The sequence below is a fragment of the Oncorhynchus masou genome, chromosome 31, assembly GCF_036934945.1.
Source record: "Oncorhynchus masou masou isolate Uvic2021 chromosome 31, UVic_Omas_1.1, whole genome shotgun sequence".
In the NCBI taxonomy this organism is placed as follows: Eukaryota; Metazoa; Chordata; class Actinopteri; order Salmoniformes; family Salmonidae; genus Oncorhynchus; species Oncorhynchus masou.
The window spans coordinates 13773215-13793753 of record NC_088242.1 but is presented as its reverse complement, the minus strand read 5'-3'; the positions used below and the strand labels follow the sequence as shown (position 1 = coordinate 13793753).

At 39.8% G+C, this 20539-nt stretch overlaps 1 protein-coding gene across 1 annotated transcript in view; it reads left to right on the top strand.

Annotated features, from left to right (window-relative positions):
- The first annotated feature begins 2403 nt into the window (after nt 1-2403).
- zmp:0000000760 (collagen alpha-1(IX) chain) overlaps nt 2404-20539 on the top strand; it is a 22858-nt gene continuing 4722 nt past the window's right edge. The window contains exons 1-22 of the mRNA XM_064952860.1: nt 2404-2482; nt 5295-5418; nt 6915-7308; nt 7456-7533; nt 7774-7869; nt 8126-8179; nt 10915-10968; nt 11298-11351; nt 11443-11496; nt 11769-11822; nt 12024-12077; nt 12165-12218; nt 14395-14448; nt 14655-14699; nt 14794-14847; nt 15059-15112; nt 15205-15258; nt 15637-15708; nt 15796-15831; nt 18006-18050; nt 18185-18217; nt 18622-18768. Of these exons, the coding sequence (XP_064808932.1) occupies nt 2404-2482; nt 5295-5418; nt 6915-7308; nt 7456-7533; nt 7774-7869; nt 8126-8179; nt 10915-10968; nt 11298-11351; nt 11443-11496; nt 11769-11822; nt 12024-12077; nt 12165-12218; nt 14395-14448; nt 14655-14699; nt 14794-14847; nt 15059-15112; nt 15205-15258; nt 15637-15708; nt 15796-15831; nt 18006-18050; nt 18185-18217; nt 18622-18768 (1743 nt within the window). The remainder of the gene's footprint in view (nt 2483-5294; nt 5419-6914; nt 7309-7455; nt 7534-7773; nt 7870-8125; nt 8180-10914; nt 10969-11297; nt 11352-11442; nt 11497-11768; nt 11823-12023; nt 12078-12164; nt 12219-14394; nt 14449-14654; nt 14700-14793; nt 14848-15058; nt 15113-15204; nt 15259-15636; nt 15709-15795; nt 15832-18005; nt 18051-18184; nt 18218-18621; nt 18769-20539) is intronic.

The following is a 20539-nucleotide window of genomic DNA, read 5'->3' as shown; positions in this document are numbered from 1 at the left end:
CCATAAATGTCAAATTAGAGACAACTTTAGCTTGGCTCAATAACTGGCCTATACAGGCCACCCATATCATCTGTGGGTCAACAGAAATGGAAACAAAGGAGCAAATAAATGGGTTGTTTCATGTGATGTAAATCTACAGACTGTGATTTTAATGCCAAGGTGTGTACCACAAAAAAAAGGGATACAACTAAATATAATTCTGATCAGCGAAGGTCCATAAGCAGGGTGCCAACGCTAATTTATGTTAGGCCCCAATGGCCCAATACACCCCACATATATGCGGTTTGGGTTAATGGTATTCCCAGCATCACCATTCTCTGCTTGAGGAATGTTTGCAGAGCGCCCCTCACGCTTGGCCTCGACATACTACACGTTTCTATCAGTGGGAATCGGGACAAAGGCTGACTGTCCTGGGAAGGTGGTCATCTGACCAAAAACAGTTTCATTTCACATTTTATTTGACAAAATAATTATATAAAAGCGGCCTACAATAATGAAAATAATATGTGAACTGTGACAAGTTAATATGCAAACAAGAATTAGCCTATTCATTGCTAAATAATTATTAGGCCGGCTTCAGAGGACATGATATGTGTAGGAAAGGATAGGTTGCATGCTCCTCGCCAATTAAATTCAGTCTATTATATCCCATACCAATAATAATGCATAAAAAAAGTATAATCAAGGGTTTGCTTGAGCACCTGGCTTGTATAAAAAGGAAAGGTGGATTAAAGGTTGTCCTGAGCAATCCCCTTGCGTTGAAGTGTGTTTCAGTAGACGCAACGGGCCTATGGGAGATTTCAGATCCCCTGGGGACCGAAGGTAGAGTGGAGCACAAGGGTCAGGTCTTCCTGAGACCCACCACTGTCGGACTGAATGATCCTCCTGTTTAAGGCAAGGTTTGGCCTAGGGATGCCACTTTAAAATTGGTTACATCCTCACTGCGGGAACTGTAAAGGAACAGTCTGCAGTCCACATCGGGGGCCTCTTTTTCAAGAATATGTGAGTGATTTTTACAATACTGTACATTCATCTACAGGTATATTTCTATTTTTAAATACTTTAATTTAAATGTGATGGTGGATTTTGTTTGTGGTTGGAACTATTTCCTAGGATAACCTCAAGGATAACCTTAGATCCATTAATAAGCCATTGATTTATTGTGGACAAATATTACTAATGTTAAAAAGTGTAAAAGTGTTAAGTCTAATTTAAGAGTAGACTAAGAGAATAACCCCATCAATTCAGTACAGTAAATTCTACTCTACGGGTTTTGATTCTTATAATTAGTACTGCTTTATGGGATCAAAATGTCAAACACCCTAAATGAACTTTAGCCTACATTTAACTAAATGAAATATCTAATTTCTGTGCAATGGTCAAGATATTTTCCAGTGGTGGAAAAAGTACCCAATATCATACTTGAGTAAAAGTAAAGATACCTTAATAGAAAATGTCTCAGTTGAATGTAAAAGTCACATAGTAAAATACTACTTGATTAAATATGCTGAAGTATCAAAAGTAAAAGTATAAATTATTTCAAATTGCTTGTATTAAGCAAATCAAACAGCACAATTGTATTTTTAAAATTTTATTTATGGATAGCCTGGGACACACTACAACACTCAAATATAGTTTACACATATTAAACATTTGTGTTTAGTGAGTCCGCCAGATCAGACCAGGGATGTTCTCTTCATAAGTGCGTGAATTGGACCATTTTCCTGTCTTACTAAGCATTCAAAATGTACTTTGGGTGTAAAGGAAAGTGTATGGAGTAAAAAGTACATACATTTCTTTAGGAATGTAGTAAAGTACAGATACCTCAAAAAACTACCTAAGTAGTACTTTAAAGTATTTTTACTTAAGTATTTTATACCACTTATGGATAATGGTGAAGTTGATATAGATTCTTTTAAAGAAATTATGTGACTCCTTCCATACCGAACTGTAAACAAGTTAGTATAGGCACTTTTCGACCCTATTGCCTGAGGGGATATTGATTTCATATTACTATATGACATAATATAATTCCAAATGGAAAAGTACATACCTTTTCACAGTACATCATTTTTATAGCCTATTTAAGGGTGATTTATAGTCCTGCATAAACCTGTAAAATATGTGATTGACATGATGGGTATTATTGTGGTTATATGTAGTCAAAATGTATCCTAGAATCAAAATATTGCTGTTATTTTCTATTATTGATGTTTTTTGTTGAGTTTTATTTATTTATTTATTTGATATGAATAGGCCTAAATCTACATATAGTAAATCAGTCAGTGCACTGTTCCTCACTATAAGTTAATTGGGAAAATGGCAAACATTTCAATTCTATTATAGTTTCTCTTGTTGTACTTTTGTAGGCACATATAATCCCTGACACATCACATTTTCAAAATGCCAGCCTTCAAAGAGATGCTGGTTTTCCCAGTGCTTCTAGCTTTCGTTGGATTGATCAATTGCCAGGAGTTACCAAGTAAGTAGGCCCTACCATAAGATATTTTCTTTCCTGTTTATTGAGCATCTAGTAATTTTGGTTGATTGATTTACAGCTTTTCTCAAGACTGTGTCTATGTTTTCTTTCTGTCTGATGTTGGCAAAGTTGGTAGGTGCAGGAACGAATGAACAGTGGTCCATGCAATGCAATATAATTTGATCCTCTATCTCTTGCATAACCAGCAGGCAGCAGCACTGGCACATAAAACCATTGCACTCTCAGAAGAACACACATCTTTCCCTTCTTGAGTATTACCTGCAGTCAGTCTGTTAATTAGCCTTAACAGAATGTATCACTACCAACCCTCACTGACGTCATTGTAATGTCACAAAAACATCCAGACTTCACTTTTTCTGAATGAAATGACACCCATAGAATTAGGAATTCAAATCATTTAATGGGATCTCTATGATGACACTCTTAAACTGTGAGAGTGAGTGTCATAATAGTCAACTAAATTCATGTTGTGCCAAGTGTAATGTCCTTTTGTAGTGAGTAATCAATTATACTCTTCTAAGTGACAGTTACTGCAAATCAACACTGATTGAACAAATAACTATTTCACAAAACATTAGATTGACAAAGTTTGCTGCTGTTGAATACCAGTAACATGAATACCAATAACATGAATACCAGTAACATGAATACCAATAACATGAATACCAGTAACATGAATACCAATAACATGAATACCAGTAACATGAATACCAATAACATGAATACCAGTAACATGAATACCAGTAACACGAATACCAGTAACATGAATACCAGTAACATGAATACCAATAAAATGAATACCAGTATTATAAAAAACAGTAACAAGAATACCAATAACATGAATACCAGTAACATGAATACCAGTAACATGAATACCAATAACATGAATACCAGTAACATGAATACCAGTAACATGAATACCAATAACATGAATACCAGTATTATAAAAAACAGTAACATGAATACCAGTAACATGAATACCAGTAACATGAATACCAGTAACATGAATACCAATAACATGAATACCAGTAACATGAATACCAATAACATGAATACCAGTAACATGAATACCAATAACATGAATACCAGTAACATGAATACCAATAACATGAATACCAGTAACATGAATACCAGTAACATGAATACCAATAACATGAATACCAGTAACATGAATACCAGTAACATGAATACCAATAAAATGAATACCAGTATTATAAAAAACAGTAACATGAGTACCAATAACATGAATACCAGTAACATGAATACCAATAACATGAATACCAATAACATGAATACCAGTAACATGAATACCAATAACATGAATACCAGTAACATGAATACCAGTAACATGAATACCAACAAAATGAATACCAGTATTATAAAAAACAGTAACATGAATACCAATAACATGAATACCAATAACATGAATACCAGTAACATGAATACCAGTAACATGAATACCAATAAAATGAATATCAGTATTATAAAAAACAGTAACATGAATACCAATAACATGAATACCAGTAACATGAATACCAGTAACATGAATACCAATAACATGAATACCAGTATTATAAAAAAACAGTAACATGAATACCAATAACATGAATACCAGTAACATGAATACCAATAACATGAATACCAATAACATGAATACCAGTAACATGAATACCAATAACATGAATACCAATAACATGAATACCAGTAACATGAATACCAATAACATGAATACCAGTAACATGAGTACCAATAACATGAGTACCAATAACATGAATACCAGTAACATGAATACCAATAACATGAATACCAATAACATGAATACCAGTATTATAAAAGACAGTAACATGAATACCAATAACATGAATACCAGTAACATGAATACCAATAAAATGAATACCAGTATTATAAAAAACAGTAACATGAGTACCAATAACATGAATACCAGTAACATGAATACCAGTAACATGAATACCAATAACATGAATACCAGTATTATAAAAAACAGTAACATGAATACCAATAACATGAATACCAGTAACATGAATACCAATAACATGAATACCAATAACATGAATACCAGTAACATGAATACCAATAACATGAATACCAGTAACATGAATACCAATAACATGAATACCAGTAACATGAATACCAGTAACATGAATACCAGTAACATGAATACCAGTAACATGAATACCAATAACATGAATACCAGTAACATGAATACCAATAAAATTAATACCAGTATTATAAAAAACAGTAACATGAATACCAATAACATGAATACCAGTAACATGAATACCAGTAACATGAATACCAATAACATGAATACCAGTATTATAAAAGACAGTAACATGAATACCAATAACATGAATACCAGTAACATGAATACCAATAAAATGAATACCAGTATTATAAAAAACAGTAACATGAATACCAATAACATGAATACCAGTAACATGAATACCAGTAACATGAATACCAATAACATGAATACCAGTAACATGAATACCAGTAACATGAATACCAATAACATGAATACCAGTAACATGAATATCAATAACATGAATACCAATAACCATTGTTTGATTGATCATATTGTGTGATAGATATATTTTTGTTTCAACTTTCCAGTCCTTCCACATGCCCACACCCAATGCACTGTGTAACCTAATGTGTGACTTTTTAAATTATGTGTTTCATCCAGATCCTCCTCATTCATTGTCTTACTTTAATCCTCAACCCTTTGAACATCACATTGGTGAAAAACTGAGCTGTGTGTTTTTACTCTGAGGTTATGACATGCTAGAGGAGTTCCGTGTATCTAAGTCCAGAGGGGTGAGGAAAGTGGTTGGATCTGAACCTGATTCAGTGGCCTACCGTGTGAACCCTGCCATCCACCTACGCAAAACCATGAGGTACTTTCTGCACGCACACAGTGAAGCCAAATGGATTTGTATAGACTGGAATTTGATGATGAGGTTAAAAAATAAAACATATGTTAAGATGTGCATTTTAATCTCAGAGGATAACAGTAAAACATGATAACACAGGAAAACACTTGTTTCCAAAGTGGTCCGGAGCAGAATTTCCCAGATATTCAAACTGAACACACAGGCCTGCAACAGACCAGGGGTGCATCTACTAGGGCACAACATTGTGGAACTTGTTGTTATAGAATAGACATGTGTCACTAACATGTAGATAAAGTCATCATATTAGCTCTATTCATAGTGTTTCTATCTGCAACGTCCAGTATGTTGAACCCTCCTTAAGGAGATCCGGGTGCTCTTCCTCCATCAAAAAGTCCAGACTTTGTCAATTCTCCTCACTGATGGTGAATAATGATGTTTATCTTAAGGTTTCCTACTTTCCTCGGATGTGAGCTAGCCAAAGTGAGCTAAGACCATGCACCCAAATGAGAGATCTAATAGCGATGTGTATCATTTCTTCTCGGGCTCTTTGCCAGTGGGGTTTCCTCCGTTTTTCCACTCAGTGTAATTATGTCCACCTTCAAACAAGACATTTGATTTCCTCTCCGGCACGAAAAACCTCAACATTTGCATTTGCTTCATCACTTGATAGTCACCAATGGACAGCTGGTGGAACACCACTGGCATTCCATTGTCATCACAATGGATGAATTTAGCAGTTGATTCTTTGTCGATTAGCATAATGACGTGCTGTTAGTCAAAACACATTATGAGTCGTGTTAGTGAATCAGCCTATCATCCAGGGATTCCTTTGAAAATAAATACATCATCGTTCAATTGGAAAAGGCAAGGATTTTCCCCAACTATCCTCAAACCCTGATTGACACTTTCTTGGCATAGATATGCTACACACTCAGCTGTTTGTTTTGTTATTTATGCTGACTGTCTCCTCGTTGCTGGGAGGCACTGAACATCAGTAGTTCATCTGTATTTTCCTTCTCTGTGTTGTAGCCAGCAAAGCTGTCCTCAATGAACCTTCGATGCCTGACAACTAAGAAATGTTTATATTGAGTAGCAGAAGTGCGTTACTGTACATCAAATACAAAGTACAGCATCAAAAAGCCAACAGGAATGATTTGCCCTGACAGGAAGCCAGAGAGGGAGAGAAGAGGGTATATAAAATTAGGTTGTGCAACAGGCCTGTTGTGATTGAAAACATTAATGGTAGGTTGAATGAGCTTCATTTTCCAACTAGGGTGGGGGGTGCTTTGAAACCACGAGCAGAAGTTTAAAAGCAGTGGGATAAGGCATCCAACGTTAAGCTTGTGAAACACTGATTCTGTTGTTTCAAAAGTATTTGATCATTTTATTCCAAATACAATTACACAACAAATGCCAGTGCTTGTTCTGTATGAAAATATGATGTATTGTTTTCAACTGTATTAAGTGTCTCCTAATACCCCATGATTGTCGTGCCACAGCGATGTGTACCCCGATGGCCTGCCCTCCGACTACTCCGTCATTGCCACATTTAAGGTGACGAAGGACACCGCCAAGAGGTCCTGGAACTTGTGGCAGGTCAGCGACCCCGATGGACGTGAACAGGTGGGCCTCCGTTTTCAGGGTGACACACACTCTCTGGACTTCTTCTACACCAGTCCCCATGGCACCCAGATGCTACGCACCTTCCACCGGGTGGACAAGCTGTTTGATGGAGAGTGGCACAAGCTGGCGCTGCAGGTCAAGGCCGATAAGGTCAAGTTGCTGGTGGACTGCGAGGAGGTGAGCGTGGAGCCCATCGGTGATCCTAGACCCGTCATCCGCCAGGGTTACACCTCCATCGTGAAGAGGGCTGTGGGAGATCGCTCCGCCTCAGTAAGTTCTGTGCTGTTCAAACCAAATCATGCTGGGTTTCATACAGTATTTTGCAGTTGTGTCTATGAATTGATCAATGCTCCATAGTCAATTCAGCGTTCATATGAAAGCTCACTGACCACAATATCTTGTGTCCTGGAACTGTAGGTAGACCTCCAGCAGATGGATGTGTCCTGTGATCCAGAGAAGGCCTACTCAGAAGGCTGCTGTGAGCTCTCCAGTGTGGTGAGTTGGGTGTGACTTCCAGCAGGTTCATGTTCGTCACTGACAGATATGTACAGTACAGTGTGTCTTTAAATCCAGCCTCTTTTCTCATTGTCTCCCATAGCAGTGACTATGTTCTCCCAAATGTGTGTTGTGTGTTCATGTGTTGTCTCTAGGGAGTGGTGAACAGGGCAGAATAACAATTTCTGTCTCTGCAGATGGACTGACTAGTCAAGTTCTCTGCTGTTCTATTCTGTTTAGTGTGGCGGGCATGCTGAGATTGGCCTGACAGCAGGAAGGGCCACCTGTAAGTGTATGCACGGACAGCCTGGCAACCAGGGACCCCCAGGACCGAAGGTGACTACTAAGCCCATTACAGTTCCCATAACAGCACCACTGCTTTGAATAATGAGCTGAGAGCCTTTAGCCTGGTGGTCTAGTCTGTTTGGTCTGCTGTTAGCCAACTCCTCTGTGTTCGTTCATTGGCAATGATAGATAAAAGAGTTGGTTACAGCACATACAGCATTGGACCAGGCTGGAGAGCCAACTTGGCATGGCTGGGTTGCGGTCCAGGCTAATGCTAACTACTCCAACTGTATGTCTCCTTCTTCAGGGTCACAGAGGTCTCCCAGGCAACACAGGAGAGCCAGGAAGACTAGGCAACTGGGTAAGGGCATTACAGCACCATTCTCACTATAGTGTTAAGTTGAACTTTGTTTAGTGAGGGTCAACAACTTAGAACAAGAATGAGTGCTAATTGTCATTCAGAATGTATGCGCTCTTTTGGTGTTGTGGATTTTACAGTGACAGACATTTGGATGTTGGGCTATAGACCCCAGATTGACTACAGAGGTTTGTTCAGTGTAAAGAGTTAAATTGAACTGCGTGTGAATGAAATAGGAAAACCCCTGCTTGCGGGACAGCAGTGAGGTTGTGGAAAATACAATGGAAACATAACTGAGAGACGGCACGATGGGAACAGAAGCAAAAACAGGGAACACCGCGTGACAATGGACGTAAAGTGGCAGTGATAATATAAATTTTAGATCAATATGGCAAACCATCATAGACTGTTTGGTTTCACTTTAACATTAGGAGATTCATACTTAATATTATTCATCTGAATTTGACAAATCCTCAGCCAGTGAAAGCAGTCAGTTGAGTAATATTCTAATAATGAATGTTGTATTACTTATTATAGTGGTATGTTATGTTCTCATACATGTGAATCATTGTTTCGTCATCATTTCATCTTCATAGTGATCATGGTCATCATTTCATCATCAGAGTCATCATAGTCATTAGCATCATTCTACTGCCCTTCATATACATAACACTCAGCGCTCAAGGAAAAATGCTTTGTCATTGTCAGAAAAGTGGAGAGAGTTGAGAACAGAACACCTCTTAAAATACAATAGAGAACCATTCAGTGCAGAACAGAGGACAACATGTTTACTAAGCAGTTTAATTAAAGGATATGGCATACTCACTGCATCAGGATTCAATTACATGGTTGACCATGTGAACATAACCCTCCTTGCTTATAGGCTTCAGGCAGTAGACATGATTAGTTCCATTTGAGGCTGAGTTACAGGTGTAGGATCTTCATTTGAACCCGTTTGCTACAGCAGGAAAATAATCCTGCAGCAACAGGAAATGTAAATTATTATGATAATTATAATTAATGGACATTTTTGTAGAGGTTTATACATTTAATCGGAAGGGAAAATCAAGTCTGAAATGTCAAAGTGGAAATTACAAAATTCAGAAGCCTTTTTAAACCAAGAAACTACATGCTAAAAATGTCCTGCATTGCAGGAAGGTTGTCATGCAACAGGGTGATCAAATAAAGATCCTACATCTGTAAGACTAATTTACCTCTTTGATGTAGCAGCTCCAGCTCTTGGTGGTATGCTGGGACCACAACTTAGAGAATAGAGAACATGTGACTAATAGTGTGCAGGGCTTCTATTGGGTCTTCAAAGACAGACGACTTGTCTTGTACATGAGAAATGAGTTGTTGGCTTGGCATATAACATGCCCTTTCGGCTGGAGAGACTCTGGGTAAAAATTGTCCATATACTACTCAAAGCACACACACACACGCACACACGCACACACGCACACACGCACACACGCACACAGACACACAGACACACAGACACACACAAATGGCCATGCTGGGTACTCACTCACAGACAGGCGGATGAGGGGGACAAGCTGTTTATGGAGCTCAGTTGGGGGCCAAAATCTGTCTTCTCAGACTCAGTGGAGCCCTCACCTCCTGCCAGTACGTAAGTCACAGAGAACAACCATGTTTACTGCCACCTCCGTTGGCGCCTGAGGAGGGCATTTCCTGGCTCAGATATATATGTACTGTCAGTCCCGGTAGGTGGTCCTTCCATTAGTCCCCTGCTACACACTAATCGCTTTTTTTTTAAACTGTAAAGTTGTAAAGTTCACGGTCATGCTTCTGGATAAAGCGTCTATCATCTCCAAGGTTAGCCTCTTAGCAGCTGACATAGAGTGGTCTGAGGTGAAATGGTTAAATAAACTAGTGCCATGGCACAGAGGACTTTTGGTATTGTTCAACGGTGTTGGTTTACTAAGTGGAATATCCCCAATTCATAGGCCAACACGTTGTCTTATATGAGTGAGGATGTGGAAATTTGTGTGGAAACACTAACAGAATAAATGTTTAAATTTTCCCTTAACTAAGACACATCTTTCCTCAGGTCATAAAATGTGGCCTACATCGTGTTAACACTAACTCTGTGTTTCAGTGGCTCAGCCTGTCGCTCACTAATAAGATCTTCGGTCTAAAGTAAACATTTGACACATCATTATGATCATCATGTATTACTTGGATCCCCTAATAGCCCGTGTTCAGATTTCCTCCTTCAAGGAAATGTTATGGTTACTGTCATAGCTTCAAGCGCTTGGATATAAATTGTATGTTCCATTTGAAGGCCACAATGAAATGCATATACCTTACTGTGATGCCCACACACTTGACAGATTGGGAAACTCCAATGTGTTGATCCAGTGTCTAATCTGTTTATAGCATCAGTCAGAGACACATTACGCCGGCCAAGACTACTGCATAACGGTCACAATGGACAGCTGGGAGACGTTGCTCTAGTTCAACCATGACATAATTGATTATTTCACATCTAATTAAGTTCAGTCTTATGCTTTTACATGAACACTGTGTGAAACTGAAAAATAGGAAAGTCCCTGTGCTGAGCTTCTGTGTCCTACATGATGCGAGAGCACATTTGACAAGAATTACATATTTTTGATGTATCTTGGCTAATCTGGTTTTCCACCTGCTATACAGCTCACAACGTCTCCCTCCACAAGTCACTTCTGTACCTAATTCAAACTTCTCTTCTGTTGCAGGGAGGTATGGGACAGACAGGTGACTATGGCCACATTGGAGAGCCAGGCCCTAAGGTAAGACACGACATCTGACCCGACCTGTATCAGATCTGTATCTGTCGAGTTGAGTTGTCAGAAAAAAATGTGCATTTGTATTTATTATGGATCTCCATTAGCTGCTGATTCGCTTCCTGGGGTCCAGCAAAATTAAGGCAGTTTATACAATTTTAAAAACATTATAATACATTCAAAGATTTCACAACACACTGTGTGACCTCAGGCCCCTACTCCACCACTGCCACATATCTACAGTACTAAACCATGTGTACTGTATGTGTGTGTACAGTTCGTATGTTATTGTGTGTGTGTATTCACTGTGGATAACAACAACTTGTCTCCCTCAGGGCATCGCAGGAATCAGCGGGAACAAAGGGATGAGAGGACTTCACGGCCTTGATGTAATCCACCCTCAAACACATATCCATAATCTCTTTAGCTGGTTTCTGGTGTCACGGTGCAGATTAGTGCTAACGAGCTACTGTGTTTCAGGGCGACAGAGGTCCCAAAGGTCTGAAGGGATTACATGGCGCCGGGGGCTTCAAGGTAGGTTATGTTGTCCTTCGTAATGGATGATAGGGTCTCTTCAAATCCCATAGGCTTCCATTAGGTGTGTTAAACGCATCATTGTGCACATTGCAGAACCATACATGTACTGTATATAGAATACATATGGCTCTGAGCATGTGTAGTCAAGGTGAAAAGTAACACATTTTTTAAAACTTTTCATGAGTGTGTTATTTTTCTAAGTGCGGTGCTTGTTCTATTTAATAGAAGATTAAGAGGGTCTCATTTTAATGTTTTAATAATGATTCCAGGGAACTCAGGGGTCACCTGGAGAGCTGGGTGAGACCGGAGTACAAGGAGAAACGGTATGTCTTTCTAAAGATGGGAGACAGGCTTCATTTTTTTTCCACAAATTGTGTCTTTTGACCAATCAGGTCAGCTCTTTTATCAAAAATATCAAAATTGGACTGCCTGTGTAAACGCAGCCATAATTGCAGTATACTAGTGATCAATCCCAATTGTCATTGGTTTTATCATCATTGACTAACTTCTCTGTCTTCTTGAAGGGTGATCCAGGTCCACTTGGATATGAAGGAATTCCAGGATATACAGGAGTGAAGGTGAATATCATTTTATCCACCAGAAACTCTTATTTTTCCATGTTCTCTCCTATGAATTATTACATTTTATGCTTATATTGTTTGTAGGGAGAAGAAGGGGCCTCCGGTGTTGAAGGACCTCCTGGGCCACAGGGAAAGCAGGTACGTTAAGAGCCACATCACACATGTTCACACCAAACCCCACTTGTAATAATAATAATAATACTGTATCTACAACCCAGTGTTCATTTTGGCACAGTTTTTTAGATTTACTCTAGTTTTTCACGGAACCCAAACCGGTGCACCTGCGCCATCGTGCATAAATGTATTTTGTCCCCCTCACACCAAACGCGATCAGGACACACGGGTTAAAATATCAAAACAAACTCTGAACCAATTACATTAATTTGGGGACAGGTCGAAAAGCATTAAAAATGTATGGCAATTTAGCTAGCTAGCTTCCACTTCCTAGCTAATTTGACCTTTTTAGCTAGGTTGCTGTTGCTAGCTAATTTGTCCTGGGATACAAACATTGAGATGTTACTTTACCTGAAATGCACAAGGTCCTCTACTCCGCCAATTAATCCACACATTAAAAGGTCAACCGAATCATTTCTAGTCATCTCTCCTCCTTCCATGCTTTTTCTTCTCTTGACTTTATATTGCGATGGGAAACTTTCATAAATTAGTTGCATTACCGCCACTGACTTCGTTAACCTTTCAGTCACCCACGTGGCTATAACCAATGAGGAGATGGCACGTGGGTACCTGCTTCTATAAAGCAATGAGGAGATGGGAGAGGCAGGACTTGCAGCGCGATCTGTGTCAGAAATAGAACTGAGTTCTATTTTAGCCCTTGGCAACGCAGACGCTCGTTGGCGCGCGCGCCATGTGGGTGCAATAATTGAATAACATAGACTTCTAAATATATAGTAAACATAAATCACTGATTTCCATGTGCACAAACACACATAGCCTTGTCTTACCAACAGAGATTTAACCATAACACCATCCTATTCCCTTCCCAACAGCAGAAATTGGACACACATAAGAATATGTAACAATGGCCATGTACTGTAAATGATTAATTCAGGCTAAATAGATATTACATACAAAACAAACAGACTCATACAATGTCTATGTTTTTCTCTCCCTTGAGTAAAAAGTAGGCCGTCTTTGAATTTGTAGTCTCGCTCAAACCTCCCACTTTTCCCACAAACGTTTTATATACATGTTCTGTAGCCAACTTAGCCAAGTCTTCCTCTATTCCTCAGAGAATATTGCTTGATTCTAGCCCTTAGGCTACTGTTCAAAAGACATGCCATTATGTTTTTCTCTTTATATCGAGCATTTGCGGACCGCATTTTAAATTCATAAAGCATATTTCAGGCTGTTATAAAACTAGGCTACTTGCGAACCAGACCATTAACCATTTGTTTAGGCTCCACCTTGTCCAGTCATGTCACCTCATAGCTAGCTATAGCTAACATTTTGGAACATTCAGATAGAAATATGCTATGTAGAACAAATATGTCTCTCTGACATGTTGAATAAGGAATTAACGTTGGCTCAATTCATTGGTGGACTCAGACTCGAGCACAGGGGACTTGGGACTCGATTCGGACTCGAGGTTTAGTGACTCAACTACATCACTGGGTGAAACAGTCATTAGCTCCTGCTCAATGTCATTAATAGTGCTTATCACTGAAAGCTCTCATTCTCTCCAAATACTCTTGTCCAGTCCACTTAGTAGTCAGATTCTAGGAACAGATATCATTTTTGTCATTTTAGTCAGTTATAGTCTCGTCAATTGTCACTGAAAAACAGGTGTTTGACTAATATTTTAGTCTCTATTCACTAGTTTTTTATAAAATTAACGCTGCTACAACCCATAAACCAATTGTAAATTCACTTTCTGCCACCTGCCAAGCCTTCATGCACGCACACAGAGAAATGAATACAATTTGATGTTGCGACGAGGCCATGGCGGAAAGATATGTTTTGGCACTTCGGCTCTTTCCACAAACAACATTAGTACCTGTGGCCAGGTTTGGGATTAGTTTTAAGTATGCAAACCATAGCAACACAACAAATTGGGTTAGTAACGGTAGCACTTTCAACCCTAGTGATTTCCTAGAGGGAGGACCATCTGCAGGTCAGCTTACAAGGCAAGAAGTATCCTTCAAATGTCTCCTAATTCCACTGTAGATGTAGACGTCCTTAGTGAAACATTAAAACATCTCCGGTCACAACAAGCAGGAACAAATTGAAAGGAAAGTTGGTCTCATTTCAGTGAAACAGAATAAACATGTGGTTTGTCCTTACATTGTCTTGGCAGGGTGTTGTAGGTGACCCTGGAGAGTCAGGAGTTGCTGGGGAAAAGGGAAAACCTGTACGTATGGCACCTAATCACATCTCTCATTTCTAAACATGCAAACAGTTCCTCCTCCACTGTACATTATTCACCAACAACAACATATATATTTACAGCATATGCAGTATATAAAGACGCACATGACTTAAATTACATATATATATATATATATAGTGATAACAACAGTCTCATTACTCATTACTCAACTTGTTTGTCAACACCAGGGAACCCAAGGATCAAAAGGAAGATATGGCACCATTGGACAAAAGGTTAATTATTCTGACTGAAATGTACATTTCAATCTCAGAGATGAACAAGCATGGGCAAACTTTTAGTAACATCAATAACAACATATCTCCACAGGGCATTATAGGAGATCCTGGTTTGCCCGGGAGAGATGGGGACATGGGAATAGAGGTAGGTTCACTGTCTTTTAGCATCCATGTTTCTGTTTACTCTAGCAATAATATAACTAATAAATGCCATTTAGCAGATGCTTTTATCCAAAGCGGCTAATGCTTTGACCTTGTGTATGGTGTACATTTAGGACATCTGCATGAGGCACGATGAATGTGGACCCTATCTATTGTCTTTATCTGATCTGTGCTATCCTCCCTCCCTCCTCAAGGCTTACCAAGGACCCCAGGGCCCGGAGGGCAGAAACGGACAATTCGGAATAATGGTAACAGAACTATCTCATGAAACAAACAATAATTTTTCATTAGTTTGAATGATATACGGAAATATAAGGTATATGGGTTTTACCCTCAACAGGGAGAGAAAGGAATGCTGGGGCCGGCAGGGGAGATGGGGCCTCAAGGCCAAACGGTAAGTACAGTTGGCTTTCACATCTTCACACGTCTCACTTTACGGAGCCATGATGATGCGGCCGGTGACACTTTACTTCTTCAAAGTCCATTATCTTGAAAACCTGACTGCTGACATGCAAAAGATTTTGGGAATGTATTTTGGGAATGTATTTTGGGAATGTATTTTGGGAATGTATTTTGGGAATGTATTTTGGGAATGTATTTTGGGACTGTATTTTGGGAATGTATTTTGGGAATGTATTTTGGGAATGTATTTTGGGACTGTAGAGTGCACCGATGAAAAAAATACCAAAATATTGTTTTTTGAGTGGAGTTTCCCTTTAAGAGAAAAGAAAGTAGTCCCTCTGCTAAATGTAAGACATGTTTCTCTCTCCAGGGCCCCAGAGGTTATAAAGGATCAGCAGCAAAGCCAGGAAGACCCGGATTTATTGGACCCCCAGGACCTGTCGTGAGTGTTCCGGATGACTCTTTGTAAACTCTTTGAAATATAAGTTAATTCTCTCCAAACCACTAAAATATGTTGTTTCTCGAACAGGGGCATGTGGGAGTAGCTGGTCGGCCAGGCCCCAAGGTAATCAACTTTATTCACCTACTGTACTGCTTGAAGAGCAACATGTAGCGAGTAATGAAGTGTGTTAGGACTTGATTAATGAAGTCAAGTGTCAAGACATTAATTAGTCAGAGTCTACACCTCAATAACATTACATTGTCTGTGACATCAAAGCTAAGCTGGAACTGGGACCAATACCTATATAAGTGCCTGTGAGTTCGGATGACGTTCTTCAGAATTTCACATAAAAGCACATCTTCGAAATGACCTGACTTGATAATGAGACTTGCTACTGTATTCAACACTGTACCAACACTTTCCAACTATTACCAAACAGTCACAAAGAGGTCAGATTAAACACTAGCCTAGGCGTAGTCAACTCGATTCAGCTGCAGATGATTTTTGGAGGAGCGGATGGTCCGGAGTCCACATCTACAGTAAGACAACAACTAAGCCATTTAATTTTATACATGGGATTACTTTGGAACATATTTGCTAAATTAAACTAATTTTAGCTAAATTCCTGGTGATTTTACAGTCTTTCTGAGCAAACTAATCCCCCTATTTGAAGAACAAAAATCACTGGAGGGATGCCTTTTGTCAATCGCTGCACTCGATCAATATCGAGAGATGTACACAGACAAAATATATGACCTGTCCTTTCTGGTCATTTTACAGAGCATTTTACAGATACAATGGCTTGGATACTGCTGCCAGTTCTTGTGGTTTCATGTGTCACCACTGAGAGATCTTCTGTACCCCCCTACCCCCCATTCACCTGTCAACAACCCCATGTCAACCCCCATGACCAGGGTGGAACAAACAAACAAGTGGACGATTCACTTAGTTCTCCCCACCTGATTGGATATCCTGCTCTCTCGTGGCATGTTCACTAGCTGTGACACATTGGCTTTCCCAGAGCCTTGGCTCTTCATCCAGAATATCCTATTCTCTCCCCATCTGGACCGGAAGTTAACGTTGGTGCTAAACTTCCCCCAGGAGTCTGTTCACAGTCTGTTCTAGCTATTTAATTGGCTGCTGATACCAAACTCAAAGCTTGCTTTGTACTATGTGGTCTGGATGGGACCTGTTATAGGTGTTTTCAGGATGGTTTTCTTACAATCCTCTCAATTACATGTGCGTTATTCGTTATATAATCAATGCGTCTTTTTATGCATTAGGAAACATTTTTCACAGTGTTAAACCACAGTCTCCCATTCCATAGAACCCCTGATGTAGTTAGATCAAACATCTGACTTTCAACTCGTTTTTGCGGTTTGATCTTGTCTGCTGTGAGACAATCCCCACTGTACTGCAGTGCGTAGCATCACTCCATGTTGGCTGCATCATTAGTTGGCTCGTAGTGGCGTCAGACTACAAAGTGTGTGTGAGTAAAACCATGGGCTTCTCTGTTCTCCTTACAGTGTCAGCTCTCAAATCAGAATAGAACCTATTTCAAGAGCCTTTCGTGCTGGCTTTAAAGCGCTGAAAAGGCTCAACGGATTAGGAAATGTATCAATGGATTATAAGATGTAAATCATTATTTGTACAAACCTTTTTCTCGAAAGTCTGAATCATGTTATGATACACACAACCTCAATCATGCTTAATAAAAAATAAAAAATCTAACACTTTCCCAGTAACAGTAAATAGAGTTAGACATCAGATTTTTCACATAGTCAGCTCAGGGATTGGAACCAGCAACCTTTTGGTTACTGGCCCAACGCTCTTAACCGCTAGGCTACCTGCCACCCCATAGACACATGGATACGTAGTCTAAAGGGAGACACGGAGTGGCCTGCTGTTAAAAACATAGAGCATGTTGGAACATTAGGTCCCCTATAAACCAAAGTAGTTTTTGCAGTATTTCTGAAGTACATGTTCATTTGACATTTGCCATCCATCAGGACAGAGGCAAAGGACTCTGGAGACACATTCACCACACACACACACACACACACACACACACACATCCTCTTGGATGAGAAGAAGAAGAAGAAAGCAAATATTTGCGGGCCATCAAAGACTACTGGTGATGAATGGATGTGAGATAAACGCTGTCCTAAACATCAAATAAATTAGAGTCAAAGGAAATGCTGTGCTTCAGTCCACGAGGACTACATGTTCAGACAGACAGCCTGTGAAAAAGATGTCAGGCCATTCTAATCAAGTTTTGTTTCAATTGTATCTTCCAGGGAGATATAGGCATTGAAGGGATCCAAGGTGTCAATGGTGAAACGGTACTTATACTATTGCTTTGTTTTTTCATATACACATTTCATTATATTAAATTGTATCTACTTCATTTTGAGCAGTAGTCATGAAGCCCAAGTTATCTAAATGCATTCACTCTGGAGTTTCTTACTTTCCACAGGGAGAAAAAGGAGAAAAGGGCCCCAAAGGCGAGGTAAGATATAGTTTCTTTGCTTTGTAGTACAATAGTCACATAAAACGAAATGGAGACAGTCATTGCATAAGATGGGTTATAGTCAAGATCTGGATTTCTACACAGCCATATCTTGTTTCTGTTTTATGAGACATTTTACATATATTAGCAGACACTCTTATCCAGAGCATTTAGGGTTAAGTGCCTTGCTCAAGGGAACATTATTCACTTAGTCAGCTCTGGGATTTGAACCAGCGACCGCTCAGTTACTAGCCCAATGTGCTTAACCGCTAGGCTACCTGCACACAATGTCGCTTAATGCTGTGTCTAGTTGCTCTACCAAATGAGCAGCTTACTACCATACCTATCAGTAGCTTGTGTGTGTATTACAGAACATGTCCCTTGATCCTCTGTCTGTGACCTAGGTTGGAGACGCGGGTGCACAGGGTCCCCACGGTGGTCGGGGGAAGCGTGGGCCAGGGGGCGAGCCTGGACGCACAGGCCCAGTCGGAACAAAGGGGGTCCGTGGCGATGGAGGACCAGTCGGATTTCAGGGGCCGCCAGGGCCACCGGTAAGTACAGAGACTGCCATGTTCAGCAAGATCTGAAAAGGTCAAGTAACTTAATTTGTTTTGGGCGAGTGCCATATAAACCATTGAAATCAAAGTAGGCCTATTTATTGACTGTCTGGGTCTGAAATGGAAAAAAGGACGAAGTCAGTATTATCTTAACTCAGCTGTGACTCACATAGTAAAACACATAAAGTCACACATGCAATGGATGACTCATCAACGCCTAGACTTTAGAGAGACTGGAACCTGCTTTCAATTGTGTTGTATAAAGAACAATACTACCTGGCACTCAGTGTGCATGTTACTGTAGCACTGACTGATCAAAACAAGCCACCATATTTCCAACCTGCCTCGCAACACTATGCCAGCGACCAGAGAAGGCTGGTGGGAGGAGCTATAGGAGGATGGGCTCATTGTAATGGCTGGAATGGAATCAATGGAATGGAGTTAAACATGAGGTTTCCATATGTTTGATGTGTTTGATATTATTCCATTTATTCAATTTCAGCCAATACAATGAGCCTGTGCTTCTATCGTTCCTCCCACCAGCCTCCTCTACCAGCGACGTATCTTCTGTGTTTTTTACGATTGCTAAACGACAGTGGGCACAACTGGAGACACATGTGCAAAACTCTAACTACAGTCTTCACTACCAACAGTCACCTGAGCTAAACAGTTCACATCACCTGCAAAACTCATTCCAAGCAACACAACTCTTAACACATGGCTCAAAACACACTCAGTGCAGCCAAACACTATGCACAACCCTCACTGAGATAACACACACTGTCACTCAGAACACACTGAGAGTAAAAACACTAGCATCAAACACCAATACAGAAAATGCAAACTTTTCATCTTTACATTTGAACAATTTCAGTGACTTCATACAAAGTAATATTTTCTTCAAAGAAAAGAGTGACATTCTTTCATATGATTTATTAAACTTTTTAGAACATAACAATTCTTTAAGGTAAATGAAAATTAGCAGTTTGCTTCAATAGTCTGTAGTAATTTACGGAATTACAGTAATGAGAAAAAAAAGGTAGAAACTAAAAGTACATACCGTAATTCGAACAAATAATTGAGGGGCTAATCCTGCCTCTCTCTAGCATCAGGCCACAGGTTTTCTTCAACATCACATCTAATGTTTTCTCTTGCCATGCACCTGGGGAAGAACCTTCTGGAGTGCCTTATCCATCCCTGGCAGTCCTCTGGACTCGTGTCCTCACATCCGGCATGCATGGCTTCCAAAAGAGACATTTGGTCATGTGGGTGGTGACCAAACACTTTCCACCTCCAGGCAGAGAAAAACTCCTCTATTGGGTTGAGGAAGGGTGAATATGCAGGCAGGTTCAAAATCATAAATCTGTGATGTGCTGCAAACCAATCTGTGACAGCTGCAGAGTGGTGAAAAGCAACGTTATCGCAAACTATGACAAAAACTTGGGGGTTTCTTACTGGCTCCCCCTGTTCTGCTGGCATTAGCTGAGCATAGAGCTGTTCTAGGAAAGCTATAAGCCTTTCTGTGTTGTATGGGCCAATGAGTGGTGTGTTGAGAAGCAAACCATCATTGGCCATTGCAGCACACATGGTGATATTTCCCCCCCTTTGGCCTGGAACCTCCACAGTGGCCCTTTGACCTATAACATTCCTTCCTCTGCGCCGTGTTTTGGCAAGGTTAAATCCAGCTTCATCGATAAATACAAATGAATGTGGTCTTTCCAGTGCTTCCACCTCCATTACTCTCTGAAAAACAGTAAGTGCACAG